General features: G+C 33.6%; 2 protein-coding genes across 2 annotated transcripts; both read left to right on the top strand.

The window, feature by feature from the left end:
* The first annotated feature begins 10,115 nt into the window (after positions 1-10,115).
* On the top strand, positions 10,116-12,768 carry LOC135843706 (procathepsin L-like). The gene is made up of 4 exons (XM_065361666.1): positions 10,116-10,366; positions 10,471-10,668; positions 10,788-10,956; positions 12,486-12,768. Exons 1-4 carry the CDS (start codon positions 10,178-10,180, stop codon positions 12,692-12,694), a joined length of 765 nt encoding a protein of 254 aa, XP_065217738.1. The 5' UTR covers positions 10,116-10,177; the 3' UTR covers positions 12,695-12,768.
* An 843-nt stretch (positions 12,769-13,611) lies between these two features.
* On the top strand, positions 13,612-15,360 carry LOC135845133 (procathepsin L-like). The gene is made up of 6 exons (XM_065363597.1): positions 13,612-13,830; positions 13,923-14,075; positions 14,162-14,401; positions 14,486-14,683; positions 14,770-14,938; positions 15,048-15,360. Exons 1-6 carry the CDS (start codon positions 13,612-13,614, stop codon positions 15,263-15,265), a joined length of 1,197 nt encoding a protein of 398 aa, XP_065219669.1. The 3' UTR covers positions 15,266-15,360.
* The last annotated feature ends 3,452 nt before the right edge of the window (positions 15,361-18,812 follow it).

The following is an 18,812-nucleotide window of genomic DNA, read 5'->3' as shown; positions in this document are numbered from 1 at the left end:
CTTTTTTGGGGGTGCTCAAAGTGGGGGAGCGGGGGGCTCCAAAAAAAGGGTTCAAAATTATGAATATACTGGGAGCTTAATTAAACTTTTTCATCTAGATAATTGAATAAATACCTCAAAACGTTACGTTTGGTGCAAATCGCAGATTTCTAGTTTTCCAGGGGTCCCAAAATATCGAAATTACGAAAAACTGTAAAAAGCTTTTTAGAGGGGTTCAAAATGGTGGTTCCAAAGTTTTCCAAAAATGAATCCTCCCCCCCTCCTCACCATTTCTGCCTCAGAGGGTCGAAAATAGATATATCACCTCGCATAACGTTTATCGTGTTCAAACAGACGCAATTAACGCAAAAAAAAGTTGTTGAAAATGATATTCATAGTTCCCAAAATTATTTTTTTATTCGCAACTTTGGGAACCCCGGAGCCCAAAAAATGGTAATTTTGGGTTATAATAACCATCCACGGATTCGTATTTGGAGCATTTATTGCAACATTTTAAGAGTGATCGAGTCGATAATTTGTCTATAGTGCCAAAAAGTGGCCTTATCAATACTTCTCCTTTAAAATACCTGCGTTAGAGCAGGCAAATAGCGGGTTTTAAAACGAAAAAATTGGCACATTCATTTTTTCTTCGGTAATGTGTTCAAATGAACCCCCTGAACTACCAAAAAAAAAACCGACTCTTCTACACCTGGAGCTAATTTTTTAAGGGGGCTAAAACCGGTTGCGATTCATGTTTTTTGCGTTTTACTCCGCAAATATTAGGTTTACGATAAAAAGTACCATAACAAAAAATGTTCCCCTTCAAATTCTCTACAATTTGATACTACGCTCGATACCCATTCCTCAAGAAGGGTGCCTGAAAAAAGGGATGGAAAGAGTAGGTGTTTCAAAAAAGGCCAGTCCAATAAATTGATCAAAGTTACCACTTAATATCATTCGTTTTCGCTCATTTTTTTTTTACAAAGCTTACTCACCCAACTATTAATTACACCACCATTGATTCGTCTTCATCCCTCCCTGCGGGTTGGTGGGGGATGCTTGATTTCTCAAGTAACACCCAACTGAATCATACATATATTTGAAAAACGAATCTGGACATGCGATATATCGAATAGTATGTTTTCGGGGTCGCTGAATACGAATAAAAATTAATTTTCTGGGTCCAACTCTTCAAAGCCCCTCTGTGCCCCAAAAAGGGGGTTAAAATTTTGAAAAATCGTGAAAAATCGAGTGATATATCGAATTGTATGTTTTCGAGGTCGCTGAGTACGAATATAAACTTATTTTTTGGGTCTCGCCGACCAATGTCCCTCTGTGTCCTAACAAGAGGGCCAAAGTTTCAAAAAAATCATCAAAAAGTCGAGTGATATATCAAATAGAATGTCTTTGAGGTCGCCAAGCACACCTAAAATGCAATAATATTCAAATTTTTAAAAAATGTTTCAAAAATTGCAAAAAAAAGAGGACTAAGACTTTTAAAAAATGCCTTAAAATGGAAAAAATGTGTCAAAAATATCAAAAAAGGCTCAGAATTGCTATAATATACCCACTGGACTTTTTTTTTCTTCAAAAATTGTAAATTTAAAGTAAAATGCAATCATTTTTAAACATTTGAAAAATGCCTCAAAAATGGACAAAAAAGAAGTCTCAATGATTGCAACAAAATGTCTTCACAATTGCAACGAAAAAAAAGTTCAAAAATATCAAGAATACATACTTCAAAATTGTGAACAACATGTTTCAAAACTCGTGAAAACGTTTCAAAAATAATTGCAGAATCGTTACAAAGTCTTGTAAGATATTTCAAAAATTTCAAAAAAAAAAAATGGTTTAAGAACATCAAAAATGCTTTGAAATTGCAAACTGCAAAACTGTTTCAAAAAATTGCAACATTGTGTTGAATGCTTTCCAGATTGCAAAACTTCAACATATTTTGCAAGTCTTCAACATTTTTTTTTTTTTTCAAAAGCTGTAAATTTACATTGATGCAATTTTTAAACTTTTGAAAATTGTCACACGAAAATTGCAACAACAAAAAAAAGGCTTTGTTAAAACGTTTCAAAAATTGAAAGAAAAAATAGTTTAAAAATATTAAAAATGGTTTGAAATAGCAAACTGCAAAAGTGCTTCAAAAATTTGCAACATTGTGTTGAATGCTTTCCAGATTGCAGAACTTCAACGTTTGCAAGTCTTCAACACTTTTTTTTTCAAAAGCTGTAAATTTACATCAATGCAATAATTTTTAAACTTTTGAAAATGTTATTGTTGCACGAAAATTGCAACAAAATGCCTCAACAATTGCAAAAACACGTTCTAACGTATCAAAAAAGCCTCAAAATTGCAAACAAAATATCAATCTCAAAACGTTGAGAAAATAAAATTTTGAGGGCTCCATTCGGTACATCCGTTGGGAACCTGCAGCCGACCAGTCCACCCCTGAAGGATTTCACCAAAAAAAAAGTAAGTATTTGGACAGTCGTAGTTGAAATTTTGGTTGTGGAGTTTCAACAAAAATTGCATTTTCATTCAAATTGAAGAGGAACCCTGAACAGAGCCTGTAGTGGGTGCAGCTGAATTTCATCTGCAAGACCATCGTTTTCAGGATTTTTTAAAAACTATAAAATCCAAAAATTTGCTAGAGAGTTTAGAATGACTTGAAACCATCACCAATCGATTTGGAAAATTGAAAATAAGGTTTTATCCAAATTTCAGTTTTGTTCTTCAATTTTAGATCTATCAAATTTTTGATTTTTTCAAATGAGAAATTAAGCAAATTTAAATTCTCAAAAATTCATCGAAAAACTGAAAATTGAAGCACAACGTTTGAAATTATACCCAAGTGTGTTCTTAGACACTTTACAACTAATTATTCTCATTTTATAACAAACGCTTAAAATATCAACTTTGTGCCGTTTAAATCCTATCGATATAGATTTTTACAAAAATCAAAGAACCCCCCCCCCCTCCCTCGATACGTTTCTTGGTCATGCTGTTAACCTTAAAGACGCGTCTTCTTATACATTGTGTTCATTACAAATGGAAGATAAAATATCTTCGACCCACATTCGACACACAACCGCGTCCATAAATTAATTAATTGGGAACTACGCGATGGTTATTGCGCATAATTAGTGGCACATTAATTACTCTTCGCTTTGCATATTTGCCTCCTTTGCAGGGAAAAAAAATCGCAATTACTTTCGTGATTTATGAACAATTCAATTTTCCCGTTTCGTTCCGCATGTTACAGATTTTTGTTTGGTTTTTTTGACTTGTGCAAATATATCGCTTTTAACTTCCGACATAAACATTAAAATGGACCGCATACCGAGATAATTGTATGCAAGTTTTATTAGAAATTGAAAGCAATAGGTGGTAAGAGCGACTCTGAATCGGATTTTCCCTTTTTAATACAACCTCATAATGTCCACTTTAGCCGTATTTGGCATTCGAATTTCCGTGTTTTTGGTTTTAATTGCCAGATTTTCGGATTTATAGGTAGGTATACTGCGGTGAACTATACGTGCATTTTTCGGAATCACGTTCGTGATAAATCAATCTTAGTGTATTAATGAGAGATCGCGAATGAAAGAAATGAATTGAGCTAAAGCTATACGTATGTAAGTACATTATTAATAATCTGTGTACTTTTCCAATCTCTAATTATCTGCGTGCTACGAATAGAGATAACCGCAATCATTTTATTGCACTGGAGATTTTATCTGAAAGGAAGTACCCAACTAGTATCGAAGAGATGAACTCAGCCGAGAAGACGGAAGATTCAACGGAATTAAACACTTTTTTTTTAACGAGTCTAGCCACGAGTCTATGTGCATGAAGCATCAACCATCACACACGAATGCCTACTTGTGTAATATTTCATACTTGAGGTTGAACCGAGTGCATTTGCACCAAGTAGATTAGACATGACCTCCTACACCGGTTTCCAAACCTATACACCCGAACACGTGTTATATTTTATAAAATTCCCTCAAATTATTATCTATTAAAAATATGGTATAGGTATTTTCTTTTCTGTCTTGTGATGAACAACCGACGACAACGATTCGGTGAAATAATTGTCTATATTCACCTTACGATATTATAATCAATTATTATCACTCGATTAAGTTATGAGCATCTTTTGGTGTTTCACCGTGTAGGTAGGTAGCCTACAAAATTGTGGAAAAAATTTCATCGTTATGCTCGAACGAATTTCCTCGACGACTGTTCATCTCCATCATGCCTATATCTATATCGATAAAATATTATTCTTGGAGGCGTGATCAGATATTTCAAGTGGATTGATTTTAATCACGTAGGTATCGTGTTGTTTTGAAATCGTACTCGATACCGTTTCAATATTGTGATCCAACAATGTGTATTGAATTTCTTCTTCATTTCTAGTGTCACAATGGATGAGTCCGCGAGTACAGTAGGTAGTTTTTTTTCGCTGTTTTGTTTTTTTTTTCCTGCTATTTCTTTACCTATTGTTTGAAATGTGTGAATGTTTGGCCTTGGTGTGGGTAGAAAACGTGCGAATTCAACTCGTGTTCATATATCTTCGCGCTTGCATTTTTTTTTTTCGATGTGAAAATAGAATATGGAAATTGCGAGGGGAAAGAAGGGAAGGGAGACTGTGAAATTTAATTTCACCCGAGGAACGAAACACAATATGGAAACGCGTTTGGTTTTAAGTAGACAGGCTATGGGAGTTTCAGACTATGCTGTTTTCCAATAATCCCAGTCCTGTTTAAATTGGAGGCAGACACCTAGCTCAAGTGATACCCAAAGACGTGTTTCCAAAATAAGTGAGATTGGGCTAAATCACAGAAGAACTAAAATAGCATCCAAACATACATCATCCAGTCAATTTTTCAATGTTGAATTTCATTTTTCACAGTTTTCTAAATTTTTGAAAATTTAATCCGGATGCATTTTTCATTTTAAAAAGTACCAAACTTTGTTAAAATTGAGGTCGGGAGCTGAAATTTGGCCCATGACTTATTTTTGATCTTCTGAATCGATTCTTGGTGCTTTTGATCCTTTTTGGCCGAAGCCTTCGGCAGGTTTTCGGATGTCTCAGTTTTGGAAAAATAGTCACAAAAAGTACCAAAATTATAAATTCCAACGCAATAAAATCCAAAAATCTGATGTAGGCTCTAAAAGGGCTTGAAACCATATTTTATCAAGTCTTTATTTTTCTGTGATAATATCAAACTAAATTGGAATTTTTGGAAATTGTCGAAAAATTGAAAAATGAAATCCAGCTTTTCAAATTTGGTTTGATTTTTTTTTCTCGTATCTGGTCAACATGCCTAGCTTAACATGAAAAAAAAACTCAATCTAAATCTAAATACCCCACTTGACAATAGATTCGCCGATAAAAAAAGCCAGTGAAAAAGCCGGCTCAAATAGGTATGACAGTAAATTTGCCATTAAAAAAACGCCAGGAAAAAATTGGCTGTTTAAAACAGCTGTTTAAATACCTAATGCATTAAATCTCTGAATAAAAACCTGAAATCTACAAAAAATTTCTAGCCCAAGCGGGGATCAAACCCAGGACTCCCGCTGGACGATCCAATGCTCTAACCACGCAGCTATCATTGTAAGGTGATCATTACTGTTTTCAAGCGGTATACATGTACCGCACTTTGTACTCCTATTCAATTTTTTAAAAAGAAGTTGTGAATACCCATTGCGCATGTGCACTATAATCAGTGAATAAAAAACAGCTGATTTGTGAGAACCGGCAATTTAGCAAATAAAAAATTCTGCCATTCGCTGGTCAAAAACGGCTGTTTAAATGGATGTTTTTATAAAAAGTAGCTTTTTCTAACCGGCATTGTTTCTACGGCAAATTTACTGTCATTTTTGCGCGCCTATTAAACGGCAAATTTACAAAAATCAACCGGCATTTTGGCTTAACTGGCAAATCTCTTGTCAAGTGGGACCCTTCTACTGCCAGTACTTGAGGACAGGGCTGTATACCTATATAAATACCAAAAAACCAATACCAACAAATTTTGAAAAAATTTACGAATACCATTTTACCAACACCAATTAGCAGAAAGACAAAGTACCAATTTACAAAATACCGATAAACTTGTTGAAACGGTATTAATACCAAAATACCAATACCAAAATAATTTTCAATGGTATTATTTTGGTACCTATTTTGAATTTTCATATTGAAAAACTTGTAATATAACTCCAAAATCAAGGTGTTTAAAACTAAAAAAAATTGTAAGTCCCAAAAAAATTTAAAAAATTTTGAAGTTTTTGATTTTTTATCATTTTGTATTGAATTTAATGAATTTCCATCCTTAACTTCCTTAAGTATTGAACGTAGGTAGGCGATATGGTCAATTTTGGCCTAAAAACACACTTTTCAATTCAGTATTATATTGGTATACAATACCAATACCAATACCAGATCCCGAAAAAAAATCCACAAAATACTGAAATACCAATATGTACCATCTTGGGTCCTATATGCTAAATACCAATACTGTTTATGTTTGTTGGTATATACAGCCCTGCTTGAGGAATCTAACTGTGTCATCATCAAGTCCATTTAATTTTTCATGATTAATTTTTCCTGATAATTCATACTCAAATAAGTGCTTGTCAGTCTGAACATCAGCGCATTCACACAGATCATCATCAGCCAACTGCCATCTATGAAGGTTTGGTTTGATGAACTGTTGAATGCAATTTTTGATTTTTTGTTTTTTTGTGTGTGATCCAAAAAATCAATTTTCTGTAGATCAAGCTACTTCTTTCGCTAAAAAAACCAAAATCAGTCAGAAACTTTGGAATATAGCTCAAAACATCATCATCATCATCATCATCATCATCATTGAACTTTGACCTGGTGAGCAGTTCAGCCTGTCTGGGAAACTGTAGAAGAATTGCTCACCTGTGTGTCATCAGTCATCACGTTTTATTCTTTGGTCTTCCTCTGCTCCTACTGCCAGTTGGAGTGTATTCTTTGACTTTAAAAGGGGGCCGTTTGTCAGGCATTCTATCAAGGTGTTTTCACCATTTCTTTATGTAATCTTTCACCCCCCCCCCCATGATTAGCTCTGCCCCTAACTCATTCAGGATGTCTTCATTCCTTTTCCTATAGCGTCTTATATATCCTACTGTGGCTCGCATGAATCTCATTTCTGCTGGGGTTACTCTGCTTTTTATATCTTTTATCATTGTCCATGTTTTGCTTCCATACAGCAGTATTGGTCTTGCCCTTGCCAGCATATTGTAGATTCTTATTTGAGTTTCGGCTTTGACTTCTCTTGGGGGAATGGCTCGGTTCATCACCCCACTTACTCTCAGGAATGTTTTGATCTCAAGTTGTGCGTCGACCTCTCCTTCATAACATAATTCGCACCCGAGATACTTGAAGCTTCTGACTTGTTCTACTAATAGTCCATTTACAACAATTTTACTGCATATTGGCTCTTTCCCCTCAAAGACCATTAGGCCATTACCTTTGTTTTTGACGACAAGGACAAGATTTTCATTCCATATTTATTTGCTACTATCTGAAGATTGTACATGGCTCTTTGCAAGTCATCTTCATTGTCAGCAAAGACCAAAGACCACCTGATCATCAGCGAATAGCAGGGTATTGACGTGGGTGTTAGTGGTGCAAAGTTATCGATGTGTGATGTGAGCTTATATATCGACATTTTCGATGTATTGAAGATCTTACATCAATTAGGTAAGTACATCAATGTACATATTGTACATTGAAATTTAAAGGTGACGTTTTTTTAGAGGGAAAATCTGGGAAAATTGGGCATGTTTTACAGATGAAACAACGTAATTTGTTAAATACCAGCAAAACTGCATTTTTCTTGCTGTTTTCATGAGTCAAGTACAATTTTTCTACAAAGCATTTTGATTTTTATAAGATTAAGTCCAAATTGCGGTTCAAAAAGCTGGATTTTCAACAAATTTTTACAATTTTGATGTGCATCAATGATCAAAATGTTACATCGATGCACATCGATATCTTCTTAAATTGATGTATATCGATAACTTTGCCCCATTAGTGGATGTCATTGATGTCTGGTCCTTTTGGCTAGGTTTTCAGCCATTCTTTAATCTTGTCGTCGAAGTTCTCACATTTTAATTTTCTACCTCAGAATGAGCAATTTTGATTTTTTTTTTGGTGAGATATTGATCAAAAACTGTTTAAAAATTCATCAAAAATTTGAAAATGAGCATTTTAAAATTTTGTTTAATAGTGTAGGCATATTTTGATATCTACTCCTTTGAATTTTTCTTCAATTTTTCTGATACCTATTTTTAAAATTTCATGTAGACGAATATCAACAATTATGAGATAAGGCAAGATTTATACGTACCTACTCGTAAAGCTGCCACTTTGAGGAATATGAGTTCAGCGACCAAACTCCCGCAGCTTTCCATGATAATTATTTCTCCATTCTCATGGCTTGAATGTTTCATTCGAGGATCTTGATATCTCTTAGTACCTACTCCATTCCTTGTTCGTTCAATTCATATGTATTTTGATTTTTTTTCCGGTAGGAAAATATGATAATATCTAATGGGCAAAAAGAGGTATGAGATTTAATGCCACATGGCCTTCACCTTCATGAACGTGAGCTTATTGATTTGGCTTCTGTTTGATCAATTGTATAGGTACCTAATAATTCATAAATGCACACCGTTTCGCGCAATGTACTCACTAAACCAACCAACCGAACAAATAAGTATAGTGTACACGTGCTACAGCACTCTGAAAATTATGAGTACCTACATAATTTGCGTAAAACGTCATGGCGTGGCGTAGGTACTTGTTTCATAAAACAGATGCTTCCTGCAGGTATACTTATTAAAGTGCACTTTCATAAATCAAGCATTTTAATACCTACTCTTTTCAATTTTCTCTAATCGGGAATGAATTTTGCACTTGCAACGACAATTTCCCAGCCTCGAATCGATAAAAAATTCTTGGAATGTCAAAAATCTTGTTGTTTTAGATCAATCTTTGAAATGGAATATTTTGATGTCAAAATCGGAATATAGTTTTATCGAGTTACCCATTTGGTAGAATGAAAATCTCAAAAAACTCACCCTGCACAATTTAGGTGTGAAAGCTCACTATTCTCATTATGATTGCTTACATAATTCCAAAAAATGGGTGGTGGATGAATAAATTTCAGATAAGTAGGTACTGACTTCAAGTACGAGTAATTTTGGAGGTCGACCAAATCATTGTCTTCAGGGTGTGCTTCCTCCTCATCCATACAAGTTAGGTAATTACTAATTAGTAAATTCCTACACAGATTAATGTAGGCACTTTTTCAATTAATTACTTAGGTACCTACCTACCTACTTCGAGAAAAACAACACGAATTTCAAAATTTTGTAAAACACATTAAACCGAGCGAAGCTTTTTTTTTTATATAAAAAAAAGTAAATAAAATAAAGTAAATAATCCTACGCAGATCGTAAATCATGCGACTGAGATTTTGTTTAACTGTGAAAAAAAGTCGACAAATTTTCAGCAATTGTTCAGAAATTTCATACAAAGAGAGTCATGTATTCGTTGATTATTTTGCTATATGAAGTAATTATTTTCCAGAAAATGTGCATTGGAACTATAGATTTCACCGATGTACAAACTCAACAATGGGATTCATTCAAAGTAAGCAATACACATAGGCTAATCTTTTTTCTCAAAAATTAGGTCAAAAAGTGACTTTGTTCTTTAATTTTTTAGGGTAGATATGGCAAGCTGTACGATTGTGGAGACGAAAAAACCCGAATGAAAGTTTACATGGATAATTTGAATAGAATTATTGAACATAATGAACGCTTCAAACGTGGCGAAGTGCAGCATTCTTTAGAAATGAATCAGTTTGGTGACTTGGTGCGTTAGTAAGTGATTTATAAAGAGTAAAATAGATTTGAAACTGGTTTTAAAAAATTTCAATGCAAACTTTGAGATGTTGGCTCCCCTCCAGAAGTGCCCATGAGCTATTTTACCTATTCCAATAATTTAAATGACTCATAACCGTTGCTGGCTGAGTTTTTTTTTTATGAAAAAGGTTTTTTTTGCCTATGCCAATCTTAGACGACAGAAGAGTTTGTGCGAAAGTATTTGATACCAAAACGTGACCCAAGTAAAATCAGCCCATTCATGCGCGATGATACCAATCCACATGTTGCACCCACACAAATCGCAACTCCAGAACCAGATCCTCATTTTATAAAATCCCTTCCTCCTGATAGCGGAACTGCACCGAAAGAAAAAAATTGGGTTTGGGAAAGAGCGATGACCAATGTAAAAAATCAAGGAAAATGTGGATGCTGTTGGGCTTTCACCATTGTAATATTTTTACATATCTTCTACTAACCTATTGAATTTTAAAACGTCATCATTCAACGCAGCTACTCTTATTATAATGATTCTTTTTTGAAAAAAATTCACAGGCTGCTGTCATAGAAAGTCACGTTTTCATACAAACCAAAAAGAAAGAGTCACTTAGCCCACAAAATCTCCTGGACTGCGTTAGGAATAAATATGGGAGAGAGAACAGCTGCACAAAAGGTTCGATGCTGGATGCATTCAAGTATGTAGTAGAAGCTGGTGGAATTGAGACCGACAAGGATTACCCATATCAAGAAAAGGTACACTAAGCATCCAAAGAACTACATAAAAAGAAGAAATCAATCAAAATTCTAAAATACGTCAGTTGAAAAATTCCAGAAACTGACACTTTGCATAGTTAATGAATCTTAATTTTCAGCAAGCTGATACATGTGGATACAATCCTGATAAAAAATCGGCTACTGTCAAAGATTTCAAGAGAGTCGAAACAGGAAACGAAAATCTGTTGAGAGACGTTGTTGGTCTCATAGGACCAGTTGCTTGTGGCATTGATGCTTCAGATAATGCTTTTCGATTTTATAAGTCAGGTACCTACCTATCTAAATGATATTTTTTTTGAAAATAGGTAAGTATAATAAGAGTTCCTGGATGAAACTATTTTTTAATTATTTGATATGAAGAAGTGTGGCAACGAATCTTTGTGAAATAACCTTTTAAAAAGTGACAAAATTTTGAGTTTTTCTAAATATCAATCTTTCGAAGTGGAGAACGCAAGGTTTAAATTTTATAGAGGAAATTAGAAAAAAAAAATTATTAAAATTTAATTATTTTTTTTTTATTTTTCAAGTGAGTAGATGCATTTTATTTTATTTCATTTTATTTTATTTTGAAGAAGACAAAATTAAATTTTTTTTAAAATTATGGATACTGAAAATCTATAACTTTTTTTTTACAGTACCTATTTGGTGTTTTTGAGACCATTTCGCCCATATTTTTTGCCAACACTTCATTGATTTTTTTTCTATCCACTTGAGGGTGGCTCTTATTTTACAATTCCTACACAATGAAAAAGTGAAACTTGAGTCCCCTTCATTCAAAAAATGAGAAGCACCAAAAAAGTTGAAATTTTCATCTTTTTACATTCCAAACATTGATTTCGTCCATTTTCATCAGAAATGCTCAAGGTACAAGATAGTATTGACTCTCCCCCCCTCATGATAAAAATGTGGGACTTATTTTCCCTCCCTAAATTCCTAGTGGACCAGGGAGATTCTTAAAAAGGAGGTTATTATAGAAAAATTTCAAAATTGTAAAATTTAAAAAATTAATTTTTTCAATTATTTTTGATTTTTCTCAGCTTTGAAGGTTTCTGAAGAGACCAAAAATTTCAAAATGTTTTAGATAAATCACTTCTTTGAAATTTTGCAATCTTAGTAGACCAGATGTGAAATTTTTCAAAAAACGATTAAGAAGAGGGGGGGGGGTCTAAAAGAATTCGGTATGACTAGAAATGAAAAATTAAAGAAATGGTTACAGCCTTCAACTTCTCATTTTTGAAAAATTTTTCCCACTTTATCGGGGGATCCATTCAAAAGGACCGACATTTTTTGGGGACCGAAGAAGATATTTTTTCTTGAAAAGGTGATTATTTAGAGAGATTCTCACAAAGAAATGAATAGTTTTTAACAAAATGTTGATAACTTTGATTTATTGCATTTTTCTTGATTTTTCTTATAAGTTTTAGGGGTTCGCTTCATACTAGAACAGAAACATAGTTTGGAGGGTTGAAGGGGGGCTCTATTGAAAAAGGAATTATTTATAGAAATTATAGGAATTCTGATGCAAAAACTACCTACCTGTTTTTTTTTTTAAATTGAATACTTAAATTGATTTTTTCAATGTTTTAACTTGAGGGATTTCGGCGAGTACAACTTTTTTTTGGACTCGATGTAAAAAGGGGAGAAAAATAGAGAATAATTTTCTCATAAAATCCAACAACATGGCAGAGATTTAGGCCCAAAAAAGTGAAACTTTAGAATAAGAGCCACTTCAATGTGCCTATAGTCCAATAAAAGAATTTGCTATGTGAACATGTACGTATCATTTTTGAAAATAGGTATTTATAACAGCACATCTTGTGGACAAACCATGGATTCGATAAACCATTCGGTCGTCATAGCAGGTTACGGTACAGAAGCTGGATTAGATTATTGGCTAGTGAAGAACTCTTGGGATTCAACATGGGGAGATGGAGGATATGCTAAGATAGCTCGAAATTCCAATGTTTGTTCAATTGCAACTGATACTTATTATCCAATATTATGAGTTAGGTATTATTATCTGTTGATTTTAAAGAACGTATAGTAAAGCTTAGAATAGGTGGACTAATAAATTTTCACTTCTAAAATTGAGATTGCTTATCCCTTTTGATTCACTTGATTGGGTATGTAATTTTACAAATAAAATTAAAAACTTACTTACAATATTATTGAAACTGAAATGAAGATGGATAAATTTGTTTGAAAACAAAAATCAAACATAAAATTTATATGTCGACCTACCAAACTCCTCACTTGATTAAAATTTTAAACCAAATTTTTCCTAAAACATAAAAAATTTTAAATCGTTTCTTCAGCTTAAATTTTTAGAGAATAATAGGTAGGTGTGCAGCACGTTGAATATTACGTAAATCGATACCATACTCTGTATACTTACCATTCACATATTAGTTCAGTTGGTTTAGAAATACACATAATCAACTAACGTATCAGGTACCTACCTACGTTATAACACCTATTTTTTTCAAAAAAATTCTGTATCATCGACAACACTAAAAAAAGATGAAAAATTGTAAAAATAAAAAAAGTAGGTTATATTCTTTTGATTGTTCATTCAGAATAAATCAAATTTCATTGCCCGATTTGTTCAGTTTTTTGTTTATTCACCATTCAGTAGGTATTCCAGTAAAAAAACCAAATCAAATGAACAAATTTTATCCACTAATGACACAAATGGTAAATAGGTAAGCATACCCATCTGAAATTTTTGAAAAACTGAAATCAGTTCCTCTGAATTTTTGTTACTGTTCAAAGGTACCTAAGTATCTATATCAAAAGTGTAAAATCATGAAAGCGTTCTTTCCATTTTTATTCTCCTTCATTAGCTTTCAAAAAATTATACTCGTATGTGGTAATAACTGGAACGAGATTGATCCCCAAGACTGGTATTACAATCAAAATGGAATGGATGGCCAAGAATGGAGTCCAGATCAGAATGATATAATTGCCCAGGAATGGAATCCAAATCTGAATCAAGTGATTGGTCAAGAATGGAATTATGATCAGAATTATATGGATGACCAAGAATGGAATCATAGTCTGAACCTCGTGACGAATAACCAAGCATGGGATTCAGATTTCAGCGATGGTAATATTGATCTTCAAGAATGGAATTTCTTTAAAGTCAGTTCAATTGTCTCTTTGATGAAATGAAATTCACTCGACTCGTGACTGCAGATTAATAAAATTCTGTTCTTCTATTTGTGGTTTTGTAGTCTCAATTCAATAAAAATTATGAAAATAATGAAGAAGAACAAAATAAAATAAAGGTATATTCCGATAATAAGAATAAAATAAATGAACATAATGCACGTTTCGAACAAGGAGAAGTATCGTATGATTTGAAAATGAATCATTTCGGTGATTTGGTAAGTGAAATAATTCAATACATATCTATACCCAAGTACCTAATTTTAAACACTTAGGCCTAATTCAACTTCCCCTTCAATTTAAGACTTACGATGAATTTAGTCAAACGCATCTGAATAAACTCCAAATGGGAAAAGAACTGGATCCTCAACGTTTAGTTTCAAACCCAGATCCTGATCCAAAAAAAGCCGATCACTTAGTTCGAATTCATTCTATTCCTAAAACCTGCGGTACAGCTCCAGAAACGAAAGATTGGGTCAAAGAAGGAGCTGTGACCGAAGTAAAAACTCAGGGTGTATGCGGATGTTGTTGGGCTTTCGCTTCAGTAAGTTAAAAAAAAACTGATCAGGTCCATAATCTATAGCTATTTTTTATTGACATTAAAATCTAATTTTTTTTTTAAATTCAGACTGGTGCCATAGAAGCTCAACTTTTCATTCAAACTAAAAAGTTGGTATCACTCAGCGAGCAAAACCTCCTCGATTGTGTGGGAGACAGGCACGATGTGAATAACACTTGTACATCAGGTGGTTTGTTGAATTCATTTGAGTATGTTCTACAAAACGATGGAATTGATACAGCCAAAGCATATCCATACACCGGAGTAGTAAGCATGACCCATTAGAAAACGAATAGATTACTCATTGAAAAACAAAATTAACTTGAACATACATTTTTTTAATAATTTTCCAGCAAGGTGCTTGCCATTACGATTCAAAGACAAAAGGAGGCTCTATAAAAGATTTTAAAAGGCTTGCAAAAGAAGATGAAAATTTACTGAAAGAAGTTGTCGGTCTTATTGGACCAGTTGCTTGTGGTTTCAATATAGACGATGCATTTTTTGTACAATTCTATCAATCTGGTAAGTATGGCCAATGGCAGTAAAAAAATTCTTACTATCCTCAAACACATACTTACCTATACCTACACATGCTCATATTTCCTTTACTCTATTTCATTTTCACAAACAGGTATATATTCGAGCGATAAATGCGGTGGCAATGTGAATCACGGAGTTCTAGTGGTAGGCTATGGCACAGAAAACGGAAAGGATTATTGGTTGTGTAAAAATCAATGGGGCACTTCATGGGGAGAGGGTGGTTATTTCAAGGTAGCTCGTAATTCCAAGAATATGTGTGGAATTGCTTCTGAATGTTACATTCCTCTTACTAAAATTCCGATGTGCTAGCATAGCCACATATTTTTTAAAAAGTAAAATGAGATTTTGTTTTGAAGAATTATGCAGTCTCTTTCATGTGTTTACTTACATAGGTATGTACTTAGGTATTTTTGGATGCAAAAAAATAAAAAACACCAGCCGTGGAAAATTATTACCTACCACTAAATTTCAGTAGGTACTTCGGTAAAACCACTGATAAAAACTGGTTTTCACAAGTGGTAGTAACTAGAAACCAGTTTTAACGAATGGGCGTAACTGGAAACCGGTTTTAACGAGTGGGCGTAGCTAGAAACCGGTTTTTACCAAGGCCAGTAGTACCAAAAATGTATCCAAGGAGTGGTGGCTAATTCGCCATTAGTAGATACTTTTTGTATAGGAATCCAGCGAATTTTGTTAAAATGTCTTCAGCTAAGCTGACATTACAGCAGGGATGGAAATTTAGCTGAAAGCTACAAGCTTAAAGCTGAGAGCCGAGGAAGTTTGCAGTTTTTGAACGCTAAAAGCTAGCCAAAAGCTGTATTTTTTCAGCTTTCTTTCATATTTTTTACATATTTATTCATCTACAAGTAATTTGGGTTGATCTCAGTTTACATTAACTTTACTCTTTGAAAAAACATAAAAATCACGTTTTCACAATGTCAACGAAGTAAAGTCTCAGAATTTGAATCAAAAAAGCACAATCATGAAAGTTACAGGAAAAATCAAATGAAAAAAATTATCTAACACTTACTAGTGCGTTTCCAATGTAAATTCTTCAATTTAAGTTACTTACTTATTTGAAAATATGCATTATAAACGCCTTTTTTTAGGGGTGCCCAAAGTGAGGGCTCTGAAAAAAGGGTTTAAAGTTACGAATATAGAGGGAGCCTAATTACACTTTTTCACCTCTAAGATAATTGAATATAAATAGGTACCTCAAAACGTTACATTTGACGCAAATCACAGGTTTCTTGTTTTTCAGAGGTTCCCAAAATACCGAAATTATGAAATATTGGATTTTTGAGTACTGGCGCAAAATTTTATCAAACGCAAAATTTGATAGGATAGGGGTCTTTCGGATACTAATGAACTGTGAAAAGCTTTTTAGCGGGGTTCAAAGGGGTATGTTCAAAATGGTGTATCAAAAATTTTCCAAAAATTAACCCCTTTCCCATTTCGGCCCCTGAGGGTTGAAAATAAGAAAATCACCATGGATAAGGTTTGTCGGGTTCAAACAGATATTTTACGCTAAGAAAATGTTTGAAAATAATACTCAGTGGTTCTTGAAATTCTTTTTTCATTTGCAACATTAGGAACCTCTGAAGCCCAAAAGTTGATTGATCCCCAAAACTGGTATTACGATCAAAATCGGATGAATGGCCAAGAATAGAATCCATAAAATACCATATAAAATATGCATTAAAAAAAATTAAAATTCAGAAGAGCTCAAATAAAAATGGGAAAAAGTTTCTCCACCTTCCTTCTATTGAAAATTTGATTTTTGAAATAAGCGAGTGAGTAAAAAAATAAGTTAAGTAGGTACCCATTATCATACTTACCATTCTTCTCATTTTTATAAAGTGACATGTGTGTGTAACTTTTTTGAAATTCTGTCACCTTCTTTTCATTTTTGATCCATTACTGCAAACTTCCTTCCCACTATAAAATTCGTTCTGAAAAATACAATGCCCTTGAAACGATAAATTTTCAAATCGTTTTATTGTAACACATGTTGGAAACATCGCCGCTCTCAGAGTAGATTTTTATTAATTACATTGCTTTAATTGTACAACATGCTTCGCGTTTCCTACGCAATTCAAACCATCTGCGAACAATACGATGCGACAGGTAAAATCCTGTAGGTACCTAATCATTGTGGCAGATTTATATTCTCAAAAGGTGTTTTATATTCAACGCAACAATTCCAAACACATTTTTCATGGTTTTTTTGCTGTTTCCTAAAAAAAAAAAATAAAATAGCGAAGTGATTTCTAGTTACTCGTCTGTTTTTTAACTACATATGTACTTCAATCGCCAAATTTTGATAAACATGTTTAATTTTTAAAAGCCAGGTGAAAAAACATGAAAACGCTGTTTTCGATATCATTTTTGGTCATGATTATTGTGAAAATTGTGCTAACAGTAGATCCAAACGAAACTGATGACCAAAAGTGGAATTCTTATAAGGTGAGTTACCTAATTACCTAGATAAGTCCGCGCGCTCATTTATTAATTTACAATGACATGTTCTCGATAGTTAATTTTGAGCCTATCTTCTATTTTCAATTTCATAGATTCAATTCAACAAAACATTCAAAACTCCGGAAGAAGAAAACGAGAAGAAGAAAACTTATTTCGAAAATGAGAAAAAAAATTGCGGAGCATAATGCTCGATATGAACAAGGCCAAGAGTCATATGAAATGGGAATGAATAATTTCGGGGATTTGGTATACCTACCCATGTATCCTCAGAAAAAAAATCAGTTTAGAATTGAAACTCGATTTCAGAAATATTTTTCAGTCAGCGGAAGAATTTGCGCAAATATACCTCTCGAAATCAAGTTCAACATCCACGTTAGGGAAAACCCAACCAACACTAACGCAAGTATCCAAACTTCAAGTTGATGATGAAGAAATGAGTTTGCAGCATTTCAAATTTCAATATAACCTTTCCCCCACATTGCGGACCTGCTCCTAGAAAAATAAACTGGGTTCATAGAGGAGCAATAACCAGTGTGAAAAATCAAGGGAAATGTGGATGTTGTTGGGCTTTCTCTGTGGTAATAATAAATTAATTTAATTTAACAATCGAACATTTTCGCACATTGTTTGGCCATGTATTTTTAATTGTATTGTGAAGGCTGCTACCATAGGAAACCCAAATGTGTTAAGTGTGGATTAGACCATGAAACAAAGCAATGTAGGAAGAAGAAAGAAGACCCAGCCAAGTGTGCCAATTGTGATGGAGATCATACAGCCAACTGGAGAGGCTGTCCAGTATATCAAGCAAAAATTGCTGCTATATCTAAACCAAAGATGACAGTAATTGATCGTGTTAAGCAGAGGACCGCTCAAAGCCAGGAGCAGATAACAACTCAGAAACCTGAACAAGCCAAAATTGTCAATAGAAACCTTCCAAAGAATAACACGGATGAATTGGATGAACCAGTGGAACTAGAAGAGCAGGCGAGCTTAAACGACATTTGGGAACTGCTTAAAAAAATGGATAAAAGAATTTCTCAAGTTGAAAACACACAAAACAAGATCAAAGCAAAGAAACATCCATCAGTTAAAACCTCACGACTTAGTCATAGATATTATAAAAAATAGAGTACTCTCACTGGAGAGAACCCTGCACATGTCATGTAACTAACTTGTTTAAAGTCAGAAATATTACTTATTTAAGGTCTCCTTAAGATTGTAATAAACCTTGTTAAATAAAAAATAAAAAAAGTAGGTACCGTGTACATTTTAATGGGAGTATTCAAACATGATAAGGTAGGTACTTTCCTTTGCCGTGGACAAAAAAACATGATAGCCACGACGAAATACCAAACTGTACTATCCACGACATAAG

The sequence above is a fragment of the Planococcus citri genome, chromosome 4 (assembly GCF_950023065.1).
Source record: "Planococcus citri chromosome 4, ihPlaCitr1.1, whole genome shotgun sequence".
Classification (NCBI taxonomy): domain Eukaryota; kingdom Metazoa; phylum Arthropoda; class Insecta; order Hemiptera; family Pseudococcidae; genus Planococcus; species Planococcus citri.
Note: the sequence above shows the minus strand (reverse complement) of the source record. Positions and strands in the feature narration are given on the sequence as shown.

Excerpts from the sequence above, each read along its gene's own strand:
- LOC135843706 (XM_065361666.1), top strand. The coding sequence starts at position 10,178 with ATGCGCGATGATACCAATCCACATGTTGCACCCACACAAATCGCAACT. Across the intron at positions 10,367-10,470 it reads GCTGTTGGGCTTTCACCATT|GCTGCTGTCATAGAAAGTCA; the intron begins GTAATATTTTTA and ends AAAAATTCACAG. Across the intron at positions 10,957-12,485 it reads TTTTCGATTTTATAAGTCAG|GTATTTATAACAGCACATCT; the intron begins GTACCTACCTAT and ends TTTTGAAAATAG.
- LOC135845133 (XM_065363597.1), top strand. The coding sequence starts at position 13,612 with ATGGATGGCCAAGAATGGAGTCCAGATCAGAATGATATAATTGCCCAG. Across the intron at positions 14,402-14,485 it reads GTTGTTGGGCTTTCGCTTCA|ACTGGTGCCATAGAAGCTCA; the intron begins GTAAGTTAAAAA and ends TTTTAAATTCAG. Across the intron at positions 14,939-15,047 it reads TGTACAATTCTATCAATCTG|GTATATATTCGAGCGATAAA; the intron begins GTAAGTATGGCC and ends TTTCACAAACAG.